Raw genomic sequence first — 26,063 nt, forward strand, 5'->3', positions numbered from 1 at the left:
GATACCCGACAGCTCTTTCTGTTCTAGAGATTCCTATGCTGTGAAAAGGGCTCTTTTCTTCAGCAAGGAGATTTAAATCAGGCTGTTTTCTGAGCTTAAAGAGTGTGGGGCTTTCTGCACAGCTGTTTCTCTTCTGTGGGCTTCATATTAGACCGTATTTTGTGAAGTACCTGCTATGTTCTAGAGTATTTCTGCTTCTAGAGAAGGCTGCTAGACAAATACTTCAGTTCTTGCTCTGAAACAGAAGCCTTTATGTTTGTGAACGAAGCAATTGAATAGGGTCAGTGAGGGCAAATGAGAGCAGCCTTTTAAAGGGAGACAGTTGAATAGGCAATTCATGAAATTCTAAAGATTACAAAACTGCAAGGCTATTTATGCACTCACTTCTCAGGCCAATTCTACCATTGCAGGAAGCTTGTGTTAAGAATGGTATCATCGTGACAAAAGATTTTTTCCTGATGATTACATAGGAGTTTAAGTTCTGTGGCTGAACTTTGAAAGAACAAGAGAATTTTATTATTGACTTCTTGTCAAGTTATTCTAGGGTAATGTGATTAAAGCTCATCTTTCACAGTACCAGCTCTGCTTCCTCAGGTTTAGTAAGTAGCTCCATGTATTTCGTCATTTGATTAGACAAGGGGTCTGTGGCACTAGAGACACCTTGATTCATTTGTGATTTGGTTTGTTTCAGAAAACTCTGCTCCCTTCATTCTGGAAGGTCTTCTTGCTCTTAGAAAGGAATCTAAGAGGTCTTTTTGTAAAAATATTTGGCCTCTCTGACACCCATTGTTGCAAAAATCTGAAACACTGTGAACTGATATTTTTTGTCATTAAGTGGATAAGATATTCTGTTTCCTGTGGGGGATAGATAGTTCTTTCCATTCTTCAGAAATTTTTCCAGTTTGTTGCTTCCAACTGTTGCACACAGGTTTCTGAATGCTTTGAACCTGAAAGTATGAAGCCTAGGCTGAAGGGTTTGAAGACAACAGCTTCACTATCTTCAAAACGTTAGCCCTCACCTGAAAGGTGTCTGTATCAGAATGTCAGTAAGTAACTTCACACATAGCCTGTAGTCTTCCTTAGATTCCTGAGCAAGAGTTATTCCCAGGCTTCTCTGGATTCTGAAAACAGAAATGGCCTGTATTGTGGGAGTCTAAGAAGGTGGTAAGAGGGGGGAAAACACATTCAGCACAGATTTACAGAATTTCATGGATGATTTTCAAAGCACGCTTATTGCATTCCTGTACCTACATCAGCTCCCATTCTGAAAGATGCAGGGCCACCCTGTAGGTCCCCTGCATGTCAGGCCAAAGCTTATCTGCGTCATCCTCTTCAAAACTCTCCCTGAAAAGTTGTTCCCGTCTCTTCTTCTGGTGGACCTATGAATTGTGGTTCAGTCTTCTGGCAGATGTGCTTCAGGCCTGCTTTCCAGATTGGTGGGTCAGCAGTTGACTCCTGAAGCAGTGTAGCAAACTGTCCATCATCACCACCACTTGGGCTGATGCTCATCACACTCTGAAAGAGCAACTGAGAGCAACTACAATTTCTTAGTGCTTGGTGTGGAATTTGCTCAATGACTACAAGATAAGCATCAGTCTAAATCACTGGGATGGATAAGAAAGTCTGTCTCCTACTTCCATCTCCTTGTGTTAGCATTGCATTGTGTGTCCTATTCTTTTTCCTCAGCCATGGCAAAGCCTAATTCCTGCAAATTGTCTTGAGTCCTGGGACAGCTGTCGTGCTCAGCTGCTTCTGTTCTCCTGCACCTCAGGGCGTTGGATTTTGCATTTCACATCTTCGTTCTGTTTGTTCTTTACTGTCAGGGAAGGGATAAACTGGGAAGCCATTGACTGGATGGATAATGCAGAGTGCCTGGACCTTATCGAGAAGGTGAGCAGTTATGTGTGACACTTTCCAGGGATCACAGTGGGGACTGCTGATTGTCTTGAGACCTTCCCTGGGGTTTCGTGGTTTTAAAAACAGATAGTTGCTTAGATCCTCTTCCCATGGTGACCTGGCAAAAGTATGAGCTGTTCCAGCCATAGTGCCGGCTCAAGAAAGCAGATCTCTGCGCATTGTTGAGAGTAAGCTTAGGGAGGGTGTCATAATTTTAGACAGGGAACAGCGTTTAAGTAAAGCCTTAATGTGAATTTTTTATAAATAATCTCCACTTATGTTCTGCTTGCTGAATGCATTGACTGGCCAGAATTCTGCTTTCAGCTCGAGGTTTGCTGAGTATAACTCAGGGGTTATTGCTCAGTGTGCTGTCCAGATCCCAGTTCTTGGCTTCGTGCTGTATAGTTAGAGCTTTTGCTGACTGTAAAAGCCCGTCTCTTGTTTGGCTGTAGAAACTGGGTCTGCTGGCTTTGGTGAATGAAGAGAGTCGATTCCCGAAAGGCACAGACAACACCCTTCTGGAAAAGCTTCACAGCCAGCATATGGTAAGTAAGAAAATAACCCGGCAGGCAAATGATCAGTATGTTAGCCCCATCAGCATTTCAAAACTGAAAGTGAAGATTTTGTTGATATAAAATATGTGCTTTGTGCAGGAAATTTAAAATGCCTCAGGCCCAAACCTGCGAGTGTTTAATAAGGCTGCACCGAACAAAAGTCATATGTGAAGAAAACTGCAAATGGTCTCTTGTGCACATAGAGAGAGGGAGTGTGCCTTCCACAGGCTGTGGGTAGAGGAGATTTGAATTTATAGCATGGGATGGAGGTGAGGTTCTGCTGGTCTCGACAGGACACGAGGCAGCACCCCAGGCACAGGATGCGGCTGCACAGTGTGCATGGGTTTCTCCTGCCAGCTGACTCACAGGAGTCTGCTCCAGAGCACGTCAAATCTCTGTCTCCTGGGGCTGGGGACGGTTTTTGCCTCATGACTTTTAATGAAAGCTCTCTTATTGTTCCTAATTAATTAAATTCTTTCCTCCTCTTGTATTCTGGACACAGGAGTAGAAGGGCTTTTTCATGCAGGTCAGAAAGTTATCCTGGGGACACAGAAACCACAGTGAGATCACTGTAGCAATCTCTTACCCTGTCTCTGGTACAGCCAGCACTCTGTTCTTCTTAATAGCAAATAGATTGAAAACAAAGCAAATTAAACCCTGTAGCATGGACTTATGGAATAATTTACTACTTCAGTAAGAACATTGTCAGCTTATATGTTTCCTAGTCCTCTAATTCAGGCTTCATCCAAGCCTGAAAATATACAACTTTGTATCCTTTATCCGACAATTTTTTTTTAATTGGCATAGATGCAGGTATTCTCATTTTTCATATTTGCATCTAATTCTGCTAGTAATACTCATGACTACAAATTGCATACAATAGCAATGACTTCTGGTTGGCTATTTACACATAGTTTTATGGAAATATTTCATTTCTTTAGGCTTATATTGATGCCTTCAATTTAGTCCACTGTGGCTTTTCCTTGTATTAGAGGTCAAGGTATATGAGAATGCCTGATTGACCTTTTTTGTTGTTGTTGGTATTTTGTTAACTTTTAATAGAGAACTTATGAATATTTTTAATACATTGCTTCTTTTGAATTTTCTTTCTGAACTGTCCCAACCTCTTCAGTTTGTCTCCAAATGGAGAAATTTCAAAGCTCCTCTTTCTTTCTGCTGTTTGTCTCTGAATTCCTCTACATCTTTTCTCTATTCTTTTCTGAGTTAAATAATCAGACCAGAATGCAGTTCCCTTAGTAGGAAGGTACCTGTGGTTTATTGTACAGCAGCATGAGACTGTCAGTATTATTTTGCATTCCTTTATGCCCCATGACATTTTGGTTGCTATTTTTGGTGATTTCTGTGCATTGAGTAGCCTTTTCATTAAGCTGTTCATAGTGTCACCTCTGTCTGCTTTGAGGGGAATAGCAGTTAATGTGGAACCCTAGGGAGCTTACAAGAGATGGAAGAGGCTGAGGAGTTGGAGTGCAGGGAGGAATGATGAATGAAGGAAGGAAGGAAGGAACGATAATGCTCTAGGGTTTGCATTTTTTGAAGGCAAAAGTGTTTTTTGTACCAGTTAAAGTCTCTAGTACTGGCTAGAAGAGCACTGGAAGGCATCCAGCCGGTGTTGCTGGAAAGCCTGAAGGACCTCATAAAAGAACTAGCCCTCTTCTCTGTGTTTTCTGTGGATTGCAATAGGCGTAAGGATGAAAAGCATAGAGCTGGAATTTAGGAGAATATGACCTCTGATACAACTGGGGAAAAGAGCAATAGGGGAGATGGGAGAAGGAACCAGAAGCGTGGTAGGCATGGATGAAATCTTTGGGCTTGGTAGAGAGGGAGAGGAGAGGAGGGTGCCAATCCACATGAGAGAGTCAGTAACAGTCCTGTCTGGAGTGGAAGAGAGGGAAGTTCGTGGCTGGAAAAAGATGACTGGATTGGGGAAAGGGAAGAGCAAAGACATGGGGTCAATATGAAAAGGAAAAAAGGCAATGAAAAAGTTTTCAGCAGCACTAACAAATTATCAGGGTCAGAAGCCATCCACCCAATACTGCTAAAAGAACTTGAAGATAAAAGAGCTGAATTACTAACAATACTGTGCAACATCTTACTGAAAATTTTATTAGTACTTCTATCTGAGAAGGTGGGAAATATTTTAATTTTTAGAAAGTGTTTTGGGAAATTATAGGACTGTAATCCTTATTTCACTATTGGGCAAATTCACAGAATGTAAATGGTCAGTTACCTCAATGGAGGGAGGCCTGTAAGACTCTGTCCCATACGAGCACTGAGGTAGCAGTTTTCTGATGATTCATGGGGCAAGGCTGGACTATGAGGGGCCTTATGAGACTGATTGGGCTGTAAAAGGAAGATGAAAAGCAGTGTAGATAAATGTAAAATGGTGTGCCTGAAGGAAAACAGTCCCAGTTTCACATTTGAAATGATGGGCCCTGAGCAGATTGCTGCCCTTCAGGAGCAAGACCCAGACAGAGGCTGTGATGGATAGTTCCATGGAAACATCAGCACAGTGCTCAGTAGTAATAAAAAACCCAGATCAAGTATTAGAAATTCCTAGCAGAGAAACAGAATAAAAGCAGAAAACATTGTTATGGCACTGCGTAATCCATGGATCACCTGCACTTTGAACAGTGTACAGCACTGGGCCCCTCCACTCCAGAAGGGGTTATATCAGATCTGGTAAACAACAGGTCTGGGACAGCTTCAGTGTTATGGAAAACTATGTTGAAGGGACCCTGCAGGGACCCTGTGGAGAAAAGATGACTTAGGGGGGATGTGATGGGTTTAAAAGTCTCACATGCCCATAGAGGACAAATGGCACTAATGGGAGCTAGGCTTAAAACCAACCAGCTGTAGTTTCCTGTGCAGTGGAGAGGTCCCTGCAAAAGGACACTCTGGATGCAGGAAGTCTGCATGGGTTCAGGTTTGGAATGGGCAAGTATCCACTTGGGGTTACTAGTTAGGCAGAACTCATGAAAATAATTGGAGTTCGAGAGAGTATTAGGATGAAAGTATCATTTACTTGCCTTGTTCTTACTCTACCCTACGTAGCCACTGCTGGAGGCAGAATAGTCAGCTGGATGGACCATTGGTCTTAAGCAGTATGGCTGTTCTTACATAGTTAACAGTTTTCATAGAACAAAGAAGGGAGGAGAAAAATGAGAGAGTAGAACAGCCAATAAGAGAGAGAAAAAATGAATATTGAAAAAAGGGGAAGACAGGTGCAAAGAAAGATGAAATATAGAGGAAGACAGGAGATTGGTATGATATTTCCTTTGACAAAGAAAAGATGTGTAGCTGTTCTGCAAAGCTACCATCTTCCCTGCATCCTAATCCCGTGTCTTGCACCACATGGTTTGCGTGGAGCCCAGTCTCCTCAGGTGTCAGACATGCAAGAATTAACATTTCATCCATGGCATGCCTGCCCAACCTTGATTCTGCAAGCCCTTGCTCACATGAGGAATGCCTTGAAGGACTGGATTTTTCCATCTTATTGGAATAACATATTTGTAATGTAGCTGCAGATAGCTGCAGTAGATGTGGTCGGGCTCTGCAACAGCTAAGGTCCTTGCCCATCCCATCATTGTCATAGTCATGTCAGAGTTCCTGACTGAGCCTGTTATTCTTACACCAGCTTCTTTTTATTTCATTTCAGAGCAACCACTACTATGTGAAGCCTCGGGTAACAGACCATCAGTTTGGCATAAGACATTATGCTGGGGAGGTAGGTGTTCATGGTGTATCTGTGAGATGCTTGGTGTATCTTGGGCTTGAGGCCCTGGATTTTAGATTCCAAAAATCGAGAATATCTCTCAGAGCTGTGTGTTTACGCACAGTTAGTGCCCCATACCATAGTACAGGGAGTGTGATGGGCTTAAAATAGCACATCATTCTCCAGTACTATATTCTCCAGCTTGAATGTTTGTTTGAGTTTCTCAGGTAATTTTTGGTTTGGGGGATAAACTCCTCCTTACTTCTGTTATTCATGTTGTCTTTCCTTGGACATTCACAAACAAGCAAAACCTGAAGCCAAATCACAAGAAAAATTTGACTTTTGGGGAGGAGGAAAAAAGGCTAAATACCTATTGCAAAAAGGAAAAGGTCTCCAAGCCTCGAAGGTTAAATGCTGCTCTTTGTTGTGAAGAGACATGGAGCAGATGGAGATGTGTCAAGGGAGGGCACCTGCACACTAAAGAATGGCTAACCTCCTCCTAGAATTGTATCTGCTGAGCACTAGTGGTTGGGAGGTCAGGGCACTGGGTGGCATAGTTAATATTTCCTGAAGTGAATGGAGTACCTCACACCTTGCTGAGGATTTCCTCACACACATACACCAGGCAAATCTCTGCAGCTGTTTCACTTTGCTCCTGTTTTTGAGGGGGTTTTGTGGTTTTTTTTTTTTTAATTGATGGCTAAAAGCCACTTTCTTGCCAGTAATTGCAGAGCTCTGGAGCTTTTTGACCCCAAAAATTCGGATCTTGGCACATGCCTGCAGCATTACTGTGTAGCTCTGCTGGAGGTCTTGTACATTGGCATGTTAATGTAGAAGTGCTTAATGATTTGTATGGCACTGTTCTAGTGGCTCTGTCTGCGTTGCAGGTGCTATATGATGTGAGAGGCTTTCTGGAGAAGAACAGAGATACCTTTCGAGATGACATTTTAAACATGCTGAAAGACAGCAGGTATGCCCCCCTTATGCTTGTGAGGAGGCCACATCTGTGGGGCTGGACTAAGCCACATTCATGTAATAACCAGACCAAGGAAAGCAATTGCTTTTGTCTGAGCATCAGGCATCATTCTTTATCATTCTTCTCTTTGTGCTTAAGCGTCCTGGCAAAAGAAAGGAGAGCTGGAGAAGTCAGATGAGGCACAGATTTAATCGGTACTTTTGTTGTCCCAGTTTTGAAAAGAGCTATACAAGCATGACAGAAATCCCTCCAGGAAATGCTGGTTTTCTCCCTCCTCTCTTCTCCCTTTCCTCTTCTTCCTCTTACCTCCCTATCCCAACAATGGCAAATTTGCCTCTGACTGAGTCAAGGCTCCTTGCCATGCTGTCAAATGTCAGCCTTCGTACAGGGGCTGCTTGTTTTCCAGCCTGCTTGTTGGTGGAGAGCTGCTGTCCTTTTCCTGAGCCAGACTGAGCCCTTGCTGTGGGACTGGGCATGGCCTCTAATATTATATGCCAGTGCTGCAACATGACCCTAGAGAAATGAGGTGACTTGGACCTTGAGCAAGGTCTGGAAGACAGAGGTGGGGCCTAGTAGAAGGAGAGAGGCATTTAATAACATGGTGGACCCTAGAAGGTTTTGAGTAGCAACTCTACCACGTCTCTTACCACAGTCCATGTATTGCCTTTGGGCTCCAGCCTGATGAGACTGTTTTAGAATTTCATCTTCTCTCAAGCCTTCTGCAGAGTTTGCACTGTGAGCAGCCTTGAAACAACCTGAGGGAGCTGAGAGTATGAGCTGCTCGTAGCTGCCTTACTTGGACAGTGGCATCTGGGGAACATTTTACACAGGGCTTGAGGCCAGAATTGTGGTTGTCATTGTCCAGCATAATAGAAGGACTTAGGGTTTTTCAACAAGCCAGAAAGGGAAATTCTGCTAGAAGCAGTCATAACAATAAACTGGCACAAGCAGTGCTGGAGAACTTTGTGCAACTTCGTAAGAACGAGCACCACTGTCTAAGGAGTGGCAAAACGGTGGAAGATTCCCCAGAGCTGACTTACACTGAGGGTAGCTCTAGAAGTCCTCTGGCCACAGAAGGGCTGTGGTTGCAATTGCATGAGCATGTCATGGGTGCTAGCCAGGAAAGCTAGGTCAGGAGGGGTGTGACAGCACACAATCTAGCTGCAGTACCTTCAACGTAGTTTCGCCTGGGGGCATATATAGCTCAAGGGAGGTGTCCTAGCCAGTGCAGAATGGAGATCTTCCTTTGTGTAATATCCTGCTTGACAGTGGGAGATGGGATTTCTGGCTTTGCAGCCAAGTGTGGCATACAGGGCAGCCCATGGGGTCTGGGCATCCACATGGAAAGTATTAATTTCCTCACTGAAGTGCCCAGCTGAACTGCCTCCTGCAGCCACTCTGTGGCACAGCAGGAATAAAAATGAGGTGTTTCACATTGGGACAGGACAGTAGCTGAGAATGAGAGCCATCTTCTCACAGGCTGTGGGTGTCTTGCATCTTCTTTAATTCTCTTCTTCTCCCTTAGGCTGGATTTCATCTATGATCTTTTTGAAAGAGTCTGCAGTCGTTGCAGTGAAGAGACACTGAAGATGGGCACCCAGAGGCGCAGACCGACTGTCAGTTCCCAGTTCAGGGTAGGATGTTTTCCAAGAGAGCGGCAGGCTTCTGGGGAGGAGCAGATGGGTAAAGCAAGGCCTGCAGCCAAGAGGAGTCATTCATCCTTGTTTTGTGTCCAGCACTGAAGATGTGCAGGAATGTTGTAGTGCTAAAAAAAGACAGTGCCACTGTCCCAAGGATTTCTGTCTGGTGTAAAATGTGAGATGCTAAGACTGAGCAGGGTGGCAGAGGAAAAGAATACTTTTACTAAGTATATGAAGTTCTTGAGGTTCTTTGATCTTTCATGTTGGTTTGGTGTTTCAGCTAAGTGTGTTTGTCCTTTTAGGCCACATCTTTTACAGGTATAGTGGCAATTCCAATAAAATCTTACTGGGGGGACCTTGCAGGTATGAATCTCACCCCCCTACATTGTCTGCAAACCTTCTGTTAGTTTCACAGTTTTAGTTTCCTAAATTTAAAGTTTGAGAGACTTGTGAAAATAACTCACATCAGCTATGCAGCTCTGAGAACAAGGATGGCCGTGTAAACAGTGTTGGAGTAAACTAACTGTTTTGGACAGGAAGGGATCTCCTGGGTTATTGAAGTTTTGGTAGGCAGAGTCAAAGGACATTGGGAGTGGGAGGGCTGCATGAAGACCCTATTGCAACAAACGTAGCCCCTGCCCCTCCTGTAGTGACTGATCCTTTGGGTTTTGTCTTGCTGCTTTTTAGGATTCTCTCCATTCTCTGATGGCCACGCTTAGTACTTCCAACCCATTCTTCATCCGCTGCATCAAACCAAATACAGAAAAGGCAAGTCTGTCTTCCAGCAAAATGCATGCATGCAACACAGGCCTTCATGAGCACTCACTTGCACAAACGCCTGACAGGTGCCTCTGTCAGGGTCCAAACTGAGGATAAGAGCAGTTCCCCCTCACCTTCCCTTTTTCCTTCTAGTTGTTTTATAGTTGAGGAAAAATACACCCTCCTGCTGGTAATCAGATGAAAAGACTGCATGCTGAGTATGATATGATGTAGCCATTCCCACCTCTTTCTGTGCTTATGAAGCCTGGAAGATGAGCCAGACTTGTGCAGAGCCTGGAGCTCTGGTAGAAGAAGCAATCGCTCCAGTTTGTGGTGCCTGTAGACAATTTGTTCTGGAATGCAGGGTTTGTGTGGTAGGAAATGTCTCCTGCAAATCCCTGGCTCTGATGCAGAGGAGGTGGACGCTTCATGAGCAAGTCACAGAGCTTAGAGACAGGCTGGCTCTCGCTTGTGTTGTGAACTGTGGCGGGAGGATATGCTGCTGACTAGATTGGGTGGGGAGCTCTGAACTGATCATTTTCTTTGTGTGTTTTGAAACTGTGTATGATATAGTAGAGGAAAGCCTGATGGGGGGTTTATGCCAGAAAAGAATTCTGCAGTTTGTCTCCAGTTTGACTGGAGAGAGATTGCAAAGAGAACTGAGTCAGTTCTGCATTTTATATGTTAATGCATTATATCATTACTTTACTGCCATGATCCAACTAAGACAGCAGCCTGCAGACTGTTTTTTTCCAGGATCTGCCCAGCTCCCTTTTGTCCCTTTTTCTGCACCATGCAGTGTTGTGAGATTGCTTTCCCCTTGACCCAAACTTCCCCCTTTTCACCTGGCATGCCCAAATACACAGGGTTGACTTTCTACAGAGAAACAGATACACAGCCTGTGACTGTCTGCGCTCAGAGAAACAGTCACTGCCAGCAAAGAAGTAATACCAAGATCAACACTTATTCTGTCTCTCTTCTTATTTGTTTTTGAATCTGGATCATCACATAGGCACCGAACCTCTTCAATCCAGACGTGGTGCTAAATCAGCTCCGGTACTCAGGGATGCTGGAGACGGTGAAAGTTCGGAGAGCAGGTTTCCCTATACGGCGCCTTTTCCAGGACTTTCTCAGCAGGTAATTGCTATCATTGTACCACATGCTGTAACAGCCCCGAGGTATATGATTCTATAAGTTTGTTCCCTCTATAACTGCTGTTACTGATATGGATCATTTGTGGGATGTTTTTCTAACCATGACCTTATTGCCCATATCATAGACTGATTTGAAAGTCCTTTTGGAGACTTGCCTTTACGGTAAAAGTCAGAATGGAAAAATAGCCAGACGGTTCATTTTTAAAATTTTTTTTTGTAGCTTTGCCACAGATTTGCTTGTGTGATGCTGTGAAACCCAGCTAGTCATAATATGTAAAAAGAAAATACCATACTTAAAACCTTTAATCTGGCAGGCTGAAGCAAATTTTAATGGACAGTATAGTTGATGATTAATATTGGAAAGAGTGATTATTTCTTTTAATTAGCTGCATCAAAAGGATTTCTTGAAGTTTCAGGCTAGAAGGGACCATTGAACATTGCTTCCTTTGTCTCTTGGAGCATTAAATGCTACCCCTCTACTGAACAAAATAACTTGTGTCTGATGAAAGCACATGTTTCAGAAAGACAGTTGTTCTTTACTGAAAAATGCTGTTGAGTTTGTATTTTTATTACTGGGATTGAACAATAATTGCCAGTGTGGTAGGAACAGATAAAGGTTGGGGGATGGAAATTTCCAAATTGGAAGGCAAACACGAAGAAGGAAGGTCCCAGAGGAAGAACAACTAATGGGAGGAGGATAATTAGAGTTAAAAGATTGGGGCGGGGGGAAGGAGGGCAGGTTATTGTCATACATAATTTCATGAGATTTTGTTTGGTTCTTAGGTACAAGATGCTTGTGAAGGGGCCAAGTTTCTCTGAGAACAGCAAAGCTGTATGTGCAGGCTTTCTTCAGACCTATGACAGCAGCAAGAAAGAATGGCAGTTGGGTAAAACCAAGGTACTTGATCAGTGTGGGGCAGGGTATGGTTTTGTTCCAGCTGCAAGGGGATGTGATTGCAGCTGGTGAGATTGAAGCCAGTAGAAAGGGCAAAGCAGTGATGACCCTTTAAATATATCGGACTATGCCACTGACCTGTAGCATCTCAAATATTTCCCATATTAGGTACCTAGAGATGTAGAAGGCGCTTTGATTTTGTCTAAACTCCTTCTCATTGACCAAGCCAGATTGATCTTTTTGTGCCTGATGCAATTTAAGGATCCAAGCAGAACAAGCATGGGTGTCATTGTATGCAATTGCAATGTGTGCCATTAACTCTTGCCTCTTGTGCCAGATATTTTGCTCTGCTTGGCTAACCGAAATTCTTGCAGGAGGCAGTGAGCTGCTGCTTGGTATATAGCAAAACTGTGAATAGGTAGCTATATCACCAGATGTGTGACAGCCTTCTGCTGTGGAAGCTCAGCTGACGGTTTATGCAGTTAGCCCAGATGATAGCATACATTTTCTGGGAAAAGGTATCCAAATGCTTCTCCCCACTTGTATAATTCAAATTTTGCTTCTGTTTTGGTGAATGTTTAACGCTTCTGTCTTGGCTGGTATTGTCTGGATTTTTGGGGGTTGTTTTTGTTTTGTTTTGTTCTTTTTCTCCAGACACATTCAGCTGGAAATGTACCATTATCTTTCATTTAATGGGGAGGGAGCTGAGTTTTTTCCAAGCTTTGAGACAGCTTCACACAGAAATAGATGTAAGCGTTGTGAGGTACATTGCTATAGAAATCTGGGAGTGGGAAACTGTCTCTATCACAACTTTCCACATACTCCAGTAAATTCTTCAAAGAATATACCAAGATGGATGGTGTCCAGTGCGACAGCATTTCTAAGAAGTGGGTATGCAGTCCATATCCAGAGCAGATGGTGGTCCATCAAAGCAACTTTTCTTGCATTTTTTGCCCTTAAGCCTTCAAAAAAGTAGTTCAGAATATTTCCAGGGTCACAATGAAACTGGAAGTGATTCTAGTGAATATTCACATTTAATCTGTCCAGGAGATCAGATAATGGTATTTGTTGCTTTGAGCAATCATTTCTTAATGAGTGGATAGACTGTAATGTTTCTTAGAGAGCGAGATATCTCTCTCCCCTTCTTAGAGGAGTGGTGGTAGCCCAGTTGGTAGTCTGGGCTATGAACTCTGTGTGACAACCAAGGAAACCACTGGCCGTTGCTGTAGGAAGGAGATGTGTTAACCTGAAGTTTCTAAGGCCTTCCTTCACGTGCCTCTGCTGATGTTCAAGAAAGAAGGTTTTATCACTTAGCTGTATTTCTGCTCCATGGTTAAAGTGTTCCCCATCTTTGATTTGGGAATCTGGTGTCTCCTCACTGGTCCCTGCAAACCAGGAACCATTTCAGTCATTCTTGTCCCTAGATAACCCACATTGCTTGGGTGGCTGCCAGTCTCACAGCATTTTAGTGTTAAAGCCTGTGTGGAGTGTGTGTGTGTTGCAGAGCTGCTTGTGCCTGGGAAGCTTTAGAAAGGGGTGGTTAGAGCTGGTAAACATTGAGTTTGAACTTTCTTCGTAGCATGACAAGAGATGGCAGATTGCTAGGCTACAGGAAGGGCAGCAGGGAAATGCATGTGAGGACCAAACTCACATGGACATACCTTCTAGAGTATAAAAGCTATATAGCTGGAGTCCAGGGACTACAACAGATTGACGACAAGCAGGAAACCCAGGCTGCTTTGAGCCCCTGGCAGCAATAAGATCCCTTTTCTCTTCAGTCCCCGTTGTGCATCCTGAAGGACTGAGTCCATCTGTCTGTTTTCACTCACTCCTTGACCTGCACAAACCAATTCTTTTGGAAAAACAAAATAGGTGGCAAATTTTGGCAAACAAAATGTGTTTGTATTTTGTCAAGACACTGGATGTACTCTAATGTAATTTTTTTGAAAAATTCCGTCCTATAAACTAAACCTTGGCTGAAGAGCTGTATGCGGCATGTTGGTAAACAGCAGTCTCTCTGCTAGGGCACTGGTTGCTGTCAGGGCTGAATATTGTGGGAAGAAAGAAATGATTAAGAATGGCAGTCTTTGTATCTCTTTATTCCTTTATGACCGAGAGAGGAAAATTGAAAGAACTTGGGAAGCAGTTGAGCCATCTTGTTTGGTTGCAGGAGTTATTTTATATTCAGCATGGTTTGGATTAGAGATGTGTGTCCTGGTAGAGGGGAGCAATTCTATTTATTCTAAAGAATATATCACTCCAAGGCTGTCCTGGCCTGTTCCACCCTTGCTGCCATGGCTGGCCAGCCCCTGGCTGCTCCAAGGTGCTGTAGCCATTGCCCTGCCATTTCATTCTTCAGATGAGTTGCTCGACTTACTTTCCTACGCCCAGGTGGTGGCAAAGCCATTTCATTGCCCCCTCAGAGACCCCTCTTGCAACTCTGCTTTGTGACAGTGCCTCCAGCAAGCCTGCCCCTAGGAAAGCACATGGCAGAGTGAGGCCGTGCAGAGCAGTGGTGCTTCCCGGTAGTCCCTTCCCTGCTGCCTGTATCCAGCTGCTGTGTCTTGGTTTTGGATTACAAAGTGCTTTGTCTGCGTTCATGTTTTAGCTGGTGCCAGGTAACACAGGCCTGGAATACTTGGGTCAAGGAAGACAAGAGCCCTGATTTTTCCAGAGGCTGTCAGGTAAGGGTGAAGTGAAGCTACCAGCTAAGAGTGTAGGTCATTGTCCTGGAGAGGAAGTCCCTTGTGTGCCCTTGCTGCCACTTGTGCTGTTACAGGTGCAGCTCTGGGTACCCAGGTAGCGATTCCCAGAACTAACCTTGGCTTACGGAGTCAGGAGTAGCTACTGAAAAAGGTGTGACAGGCCAATGGGGATGTAACCTAGGAAGAAGTATAAGGGGTGGGTGAAGAACAAGGCTTATAGAAGGGGGAATACTTCCTGCAAAATGAATGGAAGGATAATTATATCCCTAGCAATTGTTTGGAGGAGGAAGGAAAAGACTCTGTGAATTAGTACAAGGGATTGTGAAGCTTGGGAAAGGAAATGGGGGAGGAAGGGCAGGATGATCTTTGTGTTTTTCATTAAGAATAGAGCAGCTGCTGGGCTGGCAATTGTCAAATTAATGTTTATGAGAGGTATTAACATATATAAGGCAGGTTTTATCTGGTGGCATAGCAGAGATGAGGTCTTGGATGCAGACAAGCAGTATGATGATGGAAGAGCTTGTGTTAAGGTGCCCTTGTCTTCACTGGGGATGTGCTGGGATGGAGCAGCAGCTTCTGTGCCCCTTTCCTCAGCGCACCTGGACCTTCTGCCATACTTGCCCATTCCCACAACACAGATTTGCTAAAGCCAAGGAATCCAAGGATTTCCAGTAATCCTTGCTGTTTGAAAGCATTCATTTCCACATTTCAACCTGCTGTTTTGCAGGGCCTGTTTGAAGGAGGAGGTTTCTGTAGACTATTTGGCATCCAGGTCACAGTGACCCACTTCCTGCTTTCCCAGTGTTGTCCCCAAGAATCATATGATCCCACTTATGTACACATGGGTGCACATGCAGTTACATTTGTGTCTGCTGATCTACACGTAACCTTAATGTGTTCACTGTTGCACTGATGGTGCATGCAGGCGTTGAGGTTGTGTGAGGAGCACTGTGGTGCTGCACTGTGGTTTAAAACTTGGCAAGTGTCTAATAGGAGCAGATATGATAGAAGTAACCTTGTATGTTTTGTTTAATCATTCCTTCCTCAGATGAAAGTGTTCTCCTGTTTTCAGAAAGTGACTATGAATTATGACAAAGAAATGGCCACCTTCCAAATTATTTCCACAAGGCATCAAAAATATTTCTGGATCTGAATACATTTTACTCTTCCTTGTCATCTACAGGAATCTAAAAAACCCTCAAAATGCCAATAGCTTGTAACTAGATATTGTTATGTTATTTGAGATTAACCCCTCATTCTCAAGCATATACAGAAAACCCTATGGGAGTAGGGTTGGGTCTTGTTGAACTCTGCATGCCTCAAAGTTAGGTTTTTCCCCCCTCCTTACTGGCACAGCAAAGTCTATGCTTGCTAGCGAAATATTGATGGACTGAATATTTTTGCAATTTGATGAAGATAATGGACTGAGACAGTGTTTTGCTGGTTGCATTCTTGAAATGGGTGACTGCTGCTTGGTTCTGGAATGTAATGGAAAGCGCAATCCCTGCCTCAGAGAAGGCTTTAAAAGATTGTTGAGTTGACAGAGGGAGTGGATGTGCAACTTGCAGGGAAGGATGCCAGCTTCATGGTTGGCAGTACCTTGATAATGAACCTTTTTTTAAGGCTGCCCATGGTTACTTAGTCATTATAAAACAGCTCATTTCTTAAGGCCATCTTAATGGAAAGGGTTCCCCAGGATAAATTTGAGTCCAGGGAAGCCACTGGCAATGGAGAGTACATGGTGGTCATTGCAGAGGGAAAAAAGAGCCTAAATAAGTGATGAGGCCAAAAGCAGTGATGGAAGGGAAGGTGTACAGAGACATAAGGGGAGATGAGTGGGGAGGGGGAGAGTCTGTGCAAAACACTGGACTAAATGACTGTTCAAACCTCCGAACATCTCTCTGGCCTCTCAGCACAGCCACATGGATCCGATAAATTTTTAAGGAGTTTTTACTGATCAATGTAGTTCTGCAGATTGACGAGTGTCAGCTCACCGCCTGTGTTCACGGCAGTGCTTTAACAAGTGGGGCAGCACTTTCCTAGTGTAGTCCGTTCTGCTGCTGGCTCTGGCAGTGATTTAGCCCATGTCAGGCAGCAGGTCACACAAGCATGGCCATATGGCAGTTGCTGCTGTGACTGCAGCTTGTATGGACATACCTTAGCCAACTTTAATCTAGGCTGGGTACTGCTAGCAGCATACCCACAGTGCCGTGGAGCTCCGTGCAGGCTGCAGTCCATCTCAAAAAGAAAAGCATTTATTTCAGCAATTTGTGCTGAACTCTGTGCTAACATAATGCAAGCCAGCTGATTTAAAGTAGCTCAGATATGTCATCGCAATTCCTGTAAACATGCCCTTATCTTACTTGTATCTCAGTCCTTTTGGCTCTAAGATAGCACCGTCATCCCTCACACAAGCATTTAGCACTGAGCAGAGGTTTGAAATACAGGTGATGGAAGGCTTGAGAACTAAAATACTGGACACTAAAGTGCAATCAGTAAAACTTGGAGACCTCTTCCATCGGGGCTCAGTTCCCCCTAATGCATGCTGCACTGCTGAACCTTTTCAGCAAGGAAGCATCTCCACCTCAGAGTTTCTGGAGGTTGGTGGAGGGCTTCAGCCTTCCACCCACAGCCGGTGGACTGGGGTATGCTCAGCTTTGCACCTCAACAGGGCTTTTAGCTTTAGTCTTCCATTATTAGGATTGCTGTTAAGATTGCTTCCTGGAGTCTAGAAACCTAAATGTTCCTCCCTTTCCCTGAAATGCGGAGGAGTTTCTTTGCAAAATATTTAATCACCCAAGTAGGTATCAGTGCCTGCTGCAGGGATTGTGCAGGGAAAGCTGTCAGCTGGGAAAGAGTTAATCACAGGCGCAAGCACAGGCTCTCCTCCTCCTCCCTCCTCTTTCCCTCCTTCCTCTGCTCCCTCCCTCTCTCTCTTTTAAGTCTTGACCACAGAGTGAGGGAGGCGGGGGTTGGGCACAGAGTTTGGCTCATGTCGCTGCGAAACTTTTTCCTGGAGCTCTGAGTACGGGCACCCGGGGCGAGGCGCCGAGGCTGGCGCTGGAGCGCCGGCAGCCGCGGCCGCGGGCGCCCGCACACAGAGCGCACTCTGTGCTGGTCACCCGGGGATGAAATCTCCCGGCTCTCCCGGCGACTGACTTCTTTCCTCTCTTTGTGTTTATTGAAACTCCTCCCCGTGGCGTCAGGTTTTCCTGAAGGAAGCTCTTGAGCAGAAGCTGGAGAAGGATCGGGAAGAGGAGTTGAGGAAAGCAGCTATAGTCATCCGGGCCCACGTCTTGGGCTACATGGCAAGGTCAGTGCTGGGGGCTGCCCCACCATCCCTGTGCTTGCGTGCCTGGGTTGCCCCGACCCCCTGCTTTGCTCTCTAGTCCCCTCGCATCCCTCCCTTCTTCCCCTCCTGTATTCTAAGGGAGAGCTGTAGTATCTGCCCTCCCTGCCGGCATCGGTTCTGCTGAAACCTTTCTGCTCCTTTGCCACCTCTTCTTGAATTCTGTGCACGCTTGCACCCTCCCTCAACGCTGCTCAGCAGGCGTCTGCAGGGACCTCTGTACCCATTGCTTGCCTCCGATGACACCTTTTCCTTGCCTTCAGGGCTCTCCTGGCAGGGCCTCACCTATGCTTTGGGTCCCCTCCTTTTCTTTATGCCTGTCAACTCTGTTTTCTGCTCCCCCTGCAAAGAGCTTCTCCCTCACTTGCAGCTCTGCCTTTGCTCACCCTCTTTCCTCGCCCTGCCTGTTTGCCTCGTGATCTCCCTCTCCTTTTAATTAACTCTTCAGAATTGGTTTTTGGCCAGCTTTGCACCAGTAATCTCCTCTTGCCGCTCCCTTTTGCACCTGACCAGGGGAGGGTTGGGAGAACCAACTGCAGACAAACCACCCCTCCTCTGCCCCTCGCAGTCAGTGTAACAGCTGACTCCTTAATGGCTGTGGCATGCACGCTTAATCCCAGTAAGATGCTCTTTCCTGGCTGGTCTCTGCTCCAGACACCTGTCAGTCAGGGGTGTGAGGAGGTGAAATCCCTGGCCAGCAGAGCTGTTCCGGCAGGCACTCTTCTTAGAGCTCCAGTTGCACCAGGTAGCTCATTTTGCGTTGGGAAATGTGTGCAAGGGTTGTACCCTGCTTTGCCAATGTGGAATATCAGCAAAATACACATTTGATCTTGGGGTTTTTTATTCATTTATTCATTTATTTATTTCTCTTTAAGAAGACAAATGAGCTAGCTCTATTGTTTGTACATGAGATTGCAAATTCTTTGTGTCAGGGCCTCTGCTCTATTTTACTCTGTGTCCAGCATTTGGAGAGGGGTAGGGATTAGCACAGGAAAATTTCTTTTTCTGGGAAACATCACTGCAGGCAAACTGGATTACTGCTTTTCTGAGTTCCTGGGAAGGTAGCTTCTGCCCTGCAGGGCTGTGATGGAGACAGTGTTGCAGTAGTGTTCCTCTTGGCTAGAAATCTTGTGGTTCGCCACAGATCTGAATTCCTCGTCTCACATGTTGCTCTTCTGAGTCTCATTTTTAAGAACAAGCTGTGCTGCTGCAGCCAGGGTGGAAATCCTCACAAGCAGCTGGAGGTAACTGGACTTTGCAGGGGAGGGAGTGAGGAAAGAGCTAGGGAGGGAGACTGGAAAACTTTCCTGTGAAGAGTTTCCAGTTGCACTGCACCTGTATTGGAGAGGGTCCAGCAGGAGGGAGTTCATCTGGGCAAGTGGTGAATGGTCTGTGCAGAGTTGGGCAGAGGTCAGGAGTACCAGTATGCGCTGCCTTAAGCTTGATACCATTTATGTTAGTTTTGCAAGGACAAGTGTATTTAAATTCATTTGGTCTCATGCAAAGTAGGTTGGCGAAGAAGGTACATATGCCACAGGAAGGATTTTACTGGCTTCTCCCACTTTGTGAACTTGTTCTGTGAGCCTGGAGAACCAGTCCTAAGGGTGAGAGCGTTTTCTTTGCTCTCATTCCCTGCAGCCTAGTATCTCTGACCGAATCACTAAAATGTAAGACAAGAAAATCAAGCCCATTCAAATGACCCCATTTTTTGTAGCTAACTTGTGGAACTCTGAGCTGCAGGTAACAGCTTCACCAGCTAAAATACGCATAACTGTTCCCAGGCTTGCAAGATCCATGTACAAATTTGGCTCTGTCCCTGGATTCTGCAGGACCTTATTGCTCAGGGGAAAAGACAGTAGGAAATTACTCCATAGCCCTGTGTTCTCTAGTCCTTGGAGGCATGACTGCTAACTACAGCTCATCAACAGAATAATTAACTAAATTCCAAATGCAGCATTGGAGTCTTGCAGCCACCCCATGTTCTCTTGTGATACATAGTCAGGATGTCTCCCAGCTCCTTGGCATGGGCTGCAGGTTGAATTTCTTTGGCCAGTGCAAGAGGGTGAGAGGAAGGCTGAACAAGGGGAATGAAATTCACGGCCTGTGTGCAGCAATTCCAGCTGAAGGGCATCTGCAAGCTTGGCTGCGGTCATGAGGAATGAGGGGGCACTTCAGCCTGGCAGATTAGCAGGCAGAGCCAGCCTGTAGCTGGGCAGGGTTTGGCACGTTGCACTTGAGAGAGTTTCTGGCAGATGCATTTTGTAAAAGTCAGAGTGCCCTTTTTGATGCTCTTGTATCTGCCTTGGCAGAGGGTGCGTGTGCAGCTGTTCACACCCCATGTGCAGAGCACAGGGAGGACAGAGGGAGCAGGGGTGAGGGGACTGCAGCCCAGGAGCAATTCATCTAAAACCTCCCACTTCTTATCACTTCTTCCCTTTCCTCTTCTTTTCTCTGTGCTTCCTCCCTTTGACTTAATACTTATGGAAAAGAGCGTGACCTCTGCACACAACTGCTATTAGCATCCCTCTCCTGATTTTCTTGACTAGGCTGACGTATCTGGTGTGCAGGGAGGTGGCAAGCTGTCAGCATGGGTCCCTGTTGCCACTTGAAGGGGGTTTGATTGCCAGGAAGGGGGACTTTGAGGTGTGTCTTTTCCTCAGGGTGTTGCAGAAGGTCTGTGGGAAGGATATGTGAGAATACTGTGCTATTTCCAGCATGCTTTCTAGGACTGTAAGACCTCACAGGATTACTGTAGCCTGCTAGCCCAAGATCCTGTGTAACAGCCCCATAGAATTTCCCTCTGCCAATTCTGGTTTGGAGTAAAGAAGGTTTTGGTTTGAATAGTACCAATGATCATTTCCCTACAGCAAGATATTAAGGTGTCTAAATATATTCAATTACTTTAAAAAATGTCCGCTTATTTCCAGCCTGAATAGACTTCAGCTTCAGGTCAATTAAATCTTGTTATGTCCCCTGTTGGATAAATAGAAATGCCACTCAAAAATGTGGGTACTTTGATTGGGATCAAGCCTTTCCTTAGCCTTCTCTTTCTTAAAGTCATGGAGCAAGTGCTCTCTTTCTATAAGCCAGAATTTCTGGTTCCAATCTTGCTTCCTCAGAAATCACTTGAGGGTCTAATGTTGTTCTTGAAATGGAGGTGCTAACACTGAACACAGGATAAAAGTAGCAGTGCAGTCCCCTTCTACACAATATTTCTGCTTGCAAGTATAAGAATCCCAGTAGTATTTTTTCTACAGCATTGTGTTGGGAGTTTGCCTTCACCTGATGAACCCTGTGGCCCCTAAATCCTTTTTTGACTCGCTGCTTCCTAACATAGTCCCACATCAGATGTGTTTTGCCTTTGGTTCTTCAGTAGAAGACCTTATGTTTGGCTCTTTTGAATTGTTTAATGTTTGCTTGAATTAGCTTACAAATTGATCCAGATTACTGTGTAATAGTAACCCTTTTGTTATTTGCCCAGTTTGTGTATCATGTACAAACTTCTACCAGTGACTTTTTTTTCAGGTCCTTGATAAAAATATTCTGTAATGTAGAGGCAGGAACTGACTTTTCTAGAACTTCACTAGACTACAGAAATACTGAATGATGATTCTTTTCTTTTGGGGCCCTACCACATTTTTTGGTTTTAAAGTACAGCAAAGTTGATTTTGGTATCGCTATTGTTTAAGCAAAATGTTGTGCAATATAAGTACATGTTTATGGGAGCCCATTACAATGTTACATTCAGCAATCAATATTGTAGTATCGCTGTGTTTTCCCCCAAATAATATGAGATTAATGTGACCAGATCTATTGTTGCCCCATTTTTGCTTTTCCTGGAGTAATTTGATTTTGGCCACTTGAAAGATGGAGCAATATGGGACTTTGTTCTCATATAGTAAGGCCATTTGTATGTTTTTATTATAATAAATCCACACTGAGTGATTATGCTAATTGCACAGTGAATGTGTGTGATGTGCAATGCAAGGAGACTCTGGGCCAGTGGACCTTCTCTTTCCGCGTGCCAAATATCTGTCCTTCATCCTCTGAGGGTCTTCACAAAAGTAGGTGCCCACAGAAGCAAACCAGTGGTAGATATAGGAGTGAGAACAGCGAGGAGAATATGATTTACAGGTAGTGGCAGTAGAGGAACAGAAATTGTGTAATTTCTGAACAATATTTTTCCAAATTCATTTTTCCGTGGATGTGGTAAGATTGGTCAACATGCCAGGGCATGGGAAATGCAAAGCATGTATTGCTTCATGGCGCACTAAGTGTCTGGTTCTGTTTTTAGGAAGAAGTATCAAAAGGTGCTAGCCAGTGTTGTTATAATCCAAAAGAACTACCGAGCATACTTCTGGAAGAAGAGCCTGCTGCGACTGAAGGCCTCTGCAGTCACCCTGCAGAAGCACTGGCGTGGCCGCCTGGCTCGCAGCCTCTACCAGCACCTGCTGCAGCAGGAACTCAGGCGGAAGCAGGAAGTGGAGGAGAGAAGGAGGCAAGAAGAGGAAGAACAGATCAGAAGAGAGGAAGAGGAAAGACAATGGCAAGAAGAGGAGGAGCGTAGGAGGAAACAGGAAGAGGAAGAGGTGAAGGAAAGGTACAAGATGGTATCTTGCACTCATAGTTCCCTAGCACTAAAGCTGCTGAGGTGTAGAAGCGGGTCTGGGGCACTGGTGTGATGGTAACACTGGAAGAGCAATTGCATGAGACAGTGTCCCAGTGCCAGGAGCGAAGTTGGGGTGGACTGTGGGCAGCTCAGAATAGAAAAGCAGAGTGGAAAAGGAGAGTCCTGCTTCCTTTAGCAAATTCTGGTGCATTTTTACCTCTGTTTAGTGTTTTTCTGCTTTGTACATGAAAGGAGGCAGTTTCACTGATTGGGCAGAGATGCATAATTTTCTCATTGCCTTTGCAGTGGTAAAGGAAGTTTTATTCCGTCTTCCAAAATCTGGAGCGATTAGCAGTGTGAGAAGGTACCAGAGTTTCTGAGTCTTGGTGTGTCCAGTAAACTGGATCAGAGAGCAAGATGGGCAGCGCACCTGTGCTGCTACTGCAGTTCTTACACTCGTGAGAATACACGTCCTCTCCCTGTTCCTGCTGCTGTGTATCTCTCATCAGGGGTACGGATGTGTCGAGAGATCAGGGGGGGAAAGGAAAAGCTAATGTGACAAAAAGAGGCAATCTGTGAGCAGTGATAGTGCACCTGTTGAGAATCCTGCACCTCATGCATCATTTAATGTTCACTCCATGGCTACCTACATCCTATCCAAACTGGGTGTCTCTCTTGATAATCTTTTGTTTTAAGAAGCATAAAACTTCAACTACAAGATTATTATGTAAGTTTGAACAAATAATCCTGTGACATTTTACGTTTTTCATAAATAGTTGGTCACATTTCTTATAGGCTTTTGTTACGTACTTGTCCTGAAGTTGGATCTTGGCAGACTAAGATGTGTGACAAGCATCAGAAAATTCTAAGGTTAGAAGCATGTCACAAGAAAAAGATATTGCCTGTGGTTTCACTGGAGACAGTAGGGTGATGTATCTGCTGGGACAAGACATGGCGTGAGTGACACCAATGATGAACAGTTTGGTCAAGGAACTTGTTGAACAACACTGAAGGCTCCGTTTTATTAACATGTTAATTTTCAACAACAGCCTCATCAGCAACATGAAGCTGTGCAAGTTCAGAATGTCAGTAACTAGTTTGCAGATATCAAATGCTACAGATGCTCTCTCAGGTCTAAAGTCCTTATTGTACTAAGTAAAGCTTGTCCCTACCTAGGTTTAAATAAAAGGAGCTATTTAACTTACTCATTCCAGTGTGTTTCTGCCCCTGCCCTCGAGTTCCCAGCCCATGAAAGATGTGTTGAACCCAGCATCATTGTAAAGAAGCGTCAGTGTTTCTAGGAATCAGGTGAACTTTTGCTTTCATTTTCTACTTGATGTCAAATGGCTTCATTCAGAGTGAGTAGACAAAAAGGTACTGGCAGACCAACTTGGCTAAATCCTGAACTTCCATTTGACCTCAAAAATGAGGGGAAGTCCACAGAAATTGCAAATTGGCTAATCTACTGAGAACAAGCAAAAAAACCAACATACACGCAGAGACAAAATTAGGACCAAGATGCAAACTGAGCTATAAGGAACTAAAAGTTGGTGCAGTTATTGTGCATACACTGTTAGTAAAAGGGAGACATGGAGCAATTTGGTCTACTGTTCAAAAGGAAAAAAAATTATAAGGTTGAGAAAGCTGAGGTATTTGATGCTGTTTTTATTTGTCTTCCCCAAAAGGCTTAAAGGCTTAGCTGTTGGACACTAAATACAATTAGCACAGATGTGCAAGAATTCGAGCCTAGCAGGGAAATAAAAGGTTAGAGAATGCTCAGATAAATCAGATTACAAAGAAGTCATCTGGACTGGGTGAAATTAATGTTTGGGTGCTTTGAGAACTGGCTGAAGCAGTTTGAATCTGTAGCTGTTGTCTTTCTCCTCCTTTGTGGACAGCATCGAGTTTCCATAAAACTGGAAAATTCCAAACATAATGACCTCCTTTTAAAATGGGAAAAGGAGGAACGAGGGAATTGTGGACCAGTCAGCCTAACCTCAGTTTCAGGAAGATACTAAAACAAATAATCAATTGTAAATGCTTGATAAAGGAATTAAGAGCCAACATGGACTTCTGAAGAACAAACAGCATTAAAGTTATCTGTTTCCTTCTGTGATAGTTTATGACATACTTGTGGATAGGGAAAAGCCATAGAGGGTAGCTAACTTGACTTTGGGTAGGTAGAGGGTAGGTAAGGGCTTTGACATGTTATGACAATACTGTAAGACACTATAAGGAATGTGGTTTGGAAAAAAGTAGATGAAACAAATATGGTTTTACAGCATTGTATTATTGCATTTTAATTAGTAAACAATAGTAGTTTTTTGTTAAATAGGAGAGAACCCTTGAATGGGATTCTTCCACGGTCTGTGGTGGATATGGTACTAGTGCAACATTTTCATAATAAGTTGGATGAGGAAATATGAGTATCCTTATTAAATTTGCAGATAAAACTATCTGGTGATAATCAAATAATTTTGACAAATTAAACAAATGGTCTGAAAAACATACAATAACATTCAGTAGAGACATATGCAATGTTAGGAATAATCAAATGCACAGAGAGTGAAGGAAGAATGCCTACTTCGACAGCAGGAAGAAGGTCTGGAGGCTAAGTTGAGTATTAGTCACCAGTGTCATGCTGTGTGAGAGGAGAAAGCAAATGCCATCTATAAACAAGATTGTTTCTGTAAGATGTGGGGTGATTATTCTGTTCCACTTGGCACTGGTAAGGCTTCAGTTGGAGTACTGTCCCTCATTTTGGGTATCACATTCCAGGAAGAGTGTGGATCAGTTGGAGATGGGTGGAAAGCAGCAAGAAATATCAGAGGTCTAAAAAAATGTGAGGAACTGTTGCAGGAATTAGTGTGTCGGTTGTAGGTGGTATTCCTGATTTGTTTTAAAATGGCTCTGCTCCTTGAACCCTCATATCATTTAAGGCAGTTGTTTAACTCATGACTACTGTTAAGAGATCTTTCAGTAGAGTTGGAACCATCTGGATCTCACTTATGTCAGCTTTCATTTATAAACATTTCCTGGATTTTTTTTTTGAGAGAGAGCACAAGAGTGAGAGCTTTAAGGACTTTGTGACTTGCAACTGCAATTTAGAATTTGGCTGGGAAAAGCTGCAGGGCCTGGGAAATAAATATTGTTGCCCTCCTGTTCTGCTTGAGGTTGAATCATAGATGTGAAAGTTACCACTGCCAGTCTGAATTTAGCTGCATAGTGGTTGCATAGGCAGACTTTTCCATCCAGCCACATCCTACCCCTGCTCCCTGTGCATGACCCTGGCGTTTGTCTGTCTCCTAGTTCAGTTGCTTGTAGTGTGCTCACTATGGAGAAACTGGCCATAGTGGCCGCTTTCCCTTGGAGTACAACCTTGTTGATCTGAGTGGAGATGCAGCACCGTGGGATAGGTTTTTTTTCCTCTACTCATGTTTACTAACAAACTCTGACTCTTACAGTCTTTACTAGTAAACTAGGTTTTGCATGCCATTGAGAAGTTATGCAAGCTGGAGTACCCAGGTCTTCAGAATAGAAAGTCCTCGGCTTAGTCATTTAACGAAGTATAAAAATTTGATAATTTGGGGGGGGCTTTAATATAGTAAAAGCAAAACAAAACACAAATTCAATGCAATAATTCTGTTCTGTTTTTAAAAAAACCCCACAGGTTCCTGATATCTGTCAATTATGCATGTACAACCTCATTTAAAAAAATCCATGGATGTAAAGTACTCCAGAAGGTTCTGTTTACATTTATCATGACTCTAACTGATCTGCCTTTCTGTCAGTT

The 26,063-nt window shown here is 44.2% G+C and overlaps 1 protein-coding gene across 1 annotated transcript in view; it reads left to right on the forward strand.

Moving 5' to 3' along the window:
* LOC142083536 (unconventional myosin-X-like) overlaps nucleotides 1-26,063 on the forward strand; it is a 94,156-nt gene that overhangs the window by 41,212 nt on the left and 26,881 nt on the right. The window contains exons 14-23 of the mRNA XM_075153069.1: nucleotides 1,824-1,890; nucleotides 2,349-2,441; nucleotides 6,127-6,195; nucleotides 7,071-7,153; nucleotides 8,685-8,793; nucleotides 9,487-9,567; nucleotides 10,571-10,695; nucleotides 11,496-11,610; nucleotides 17,519-17,625; nucleotides 21,956-22,261. Coding sequence (XP_075009170.1) covers nucleotides 1,824-1,890; nucleotides 2,349-2,441; nucleotides 6,127-6,195; nucleotides 7,071-7,153; nucleotides 8,685-8,793; nucleotides 9,487-9,567; nucleotides 10,571-10,695; nucleotides 11,496-11,610; nucleotides 17,519-17,625; nucleotides 21,956-22,261 — 1,155 coding nt within the window. The remainder of the gene's footprint in view (nucleotides 1-1,823; nucleotides 1,891-2,348; nucleotides 2,442-6,126; nucleotides 6,196-7,070; nucleotides 7,154-8,684; nucleotides 8,794-9,486; nucleotides 9,568-10,570; nucleotides 10,696-11,495; nucleotides 11,611-17,518; nucleotides 17,626-21,955; nucleotides 22,262-26,063) is intronic.

The sequence above is a fragment of the Calonectris borealis genome, chromosome 6, assembly GCF_964195595.1.
Source record: "Calonectris borealis chromosome 6, bCalBor7.hap1.2, whole genome shotgun sequence".
Classification (NCBI taxonomy): Eukaryota; Metazoa; Chordata; class Aves; order Procellariiformes; family Procellariidae; genus Calonectris; species Calonectris borealis.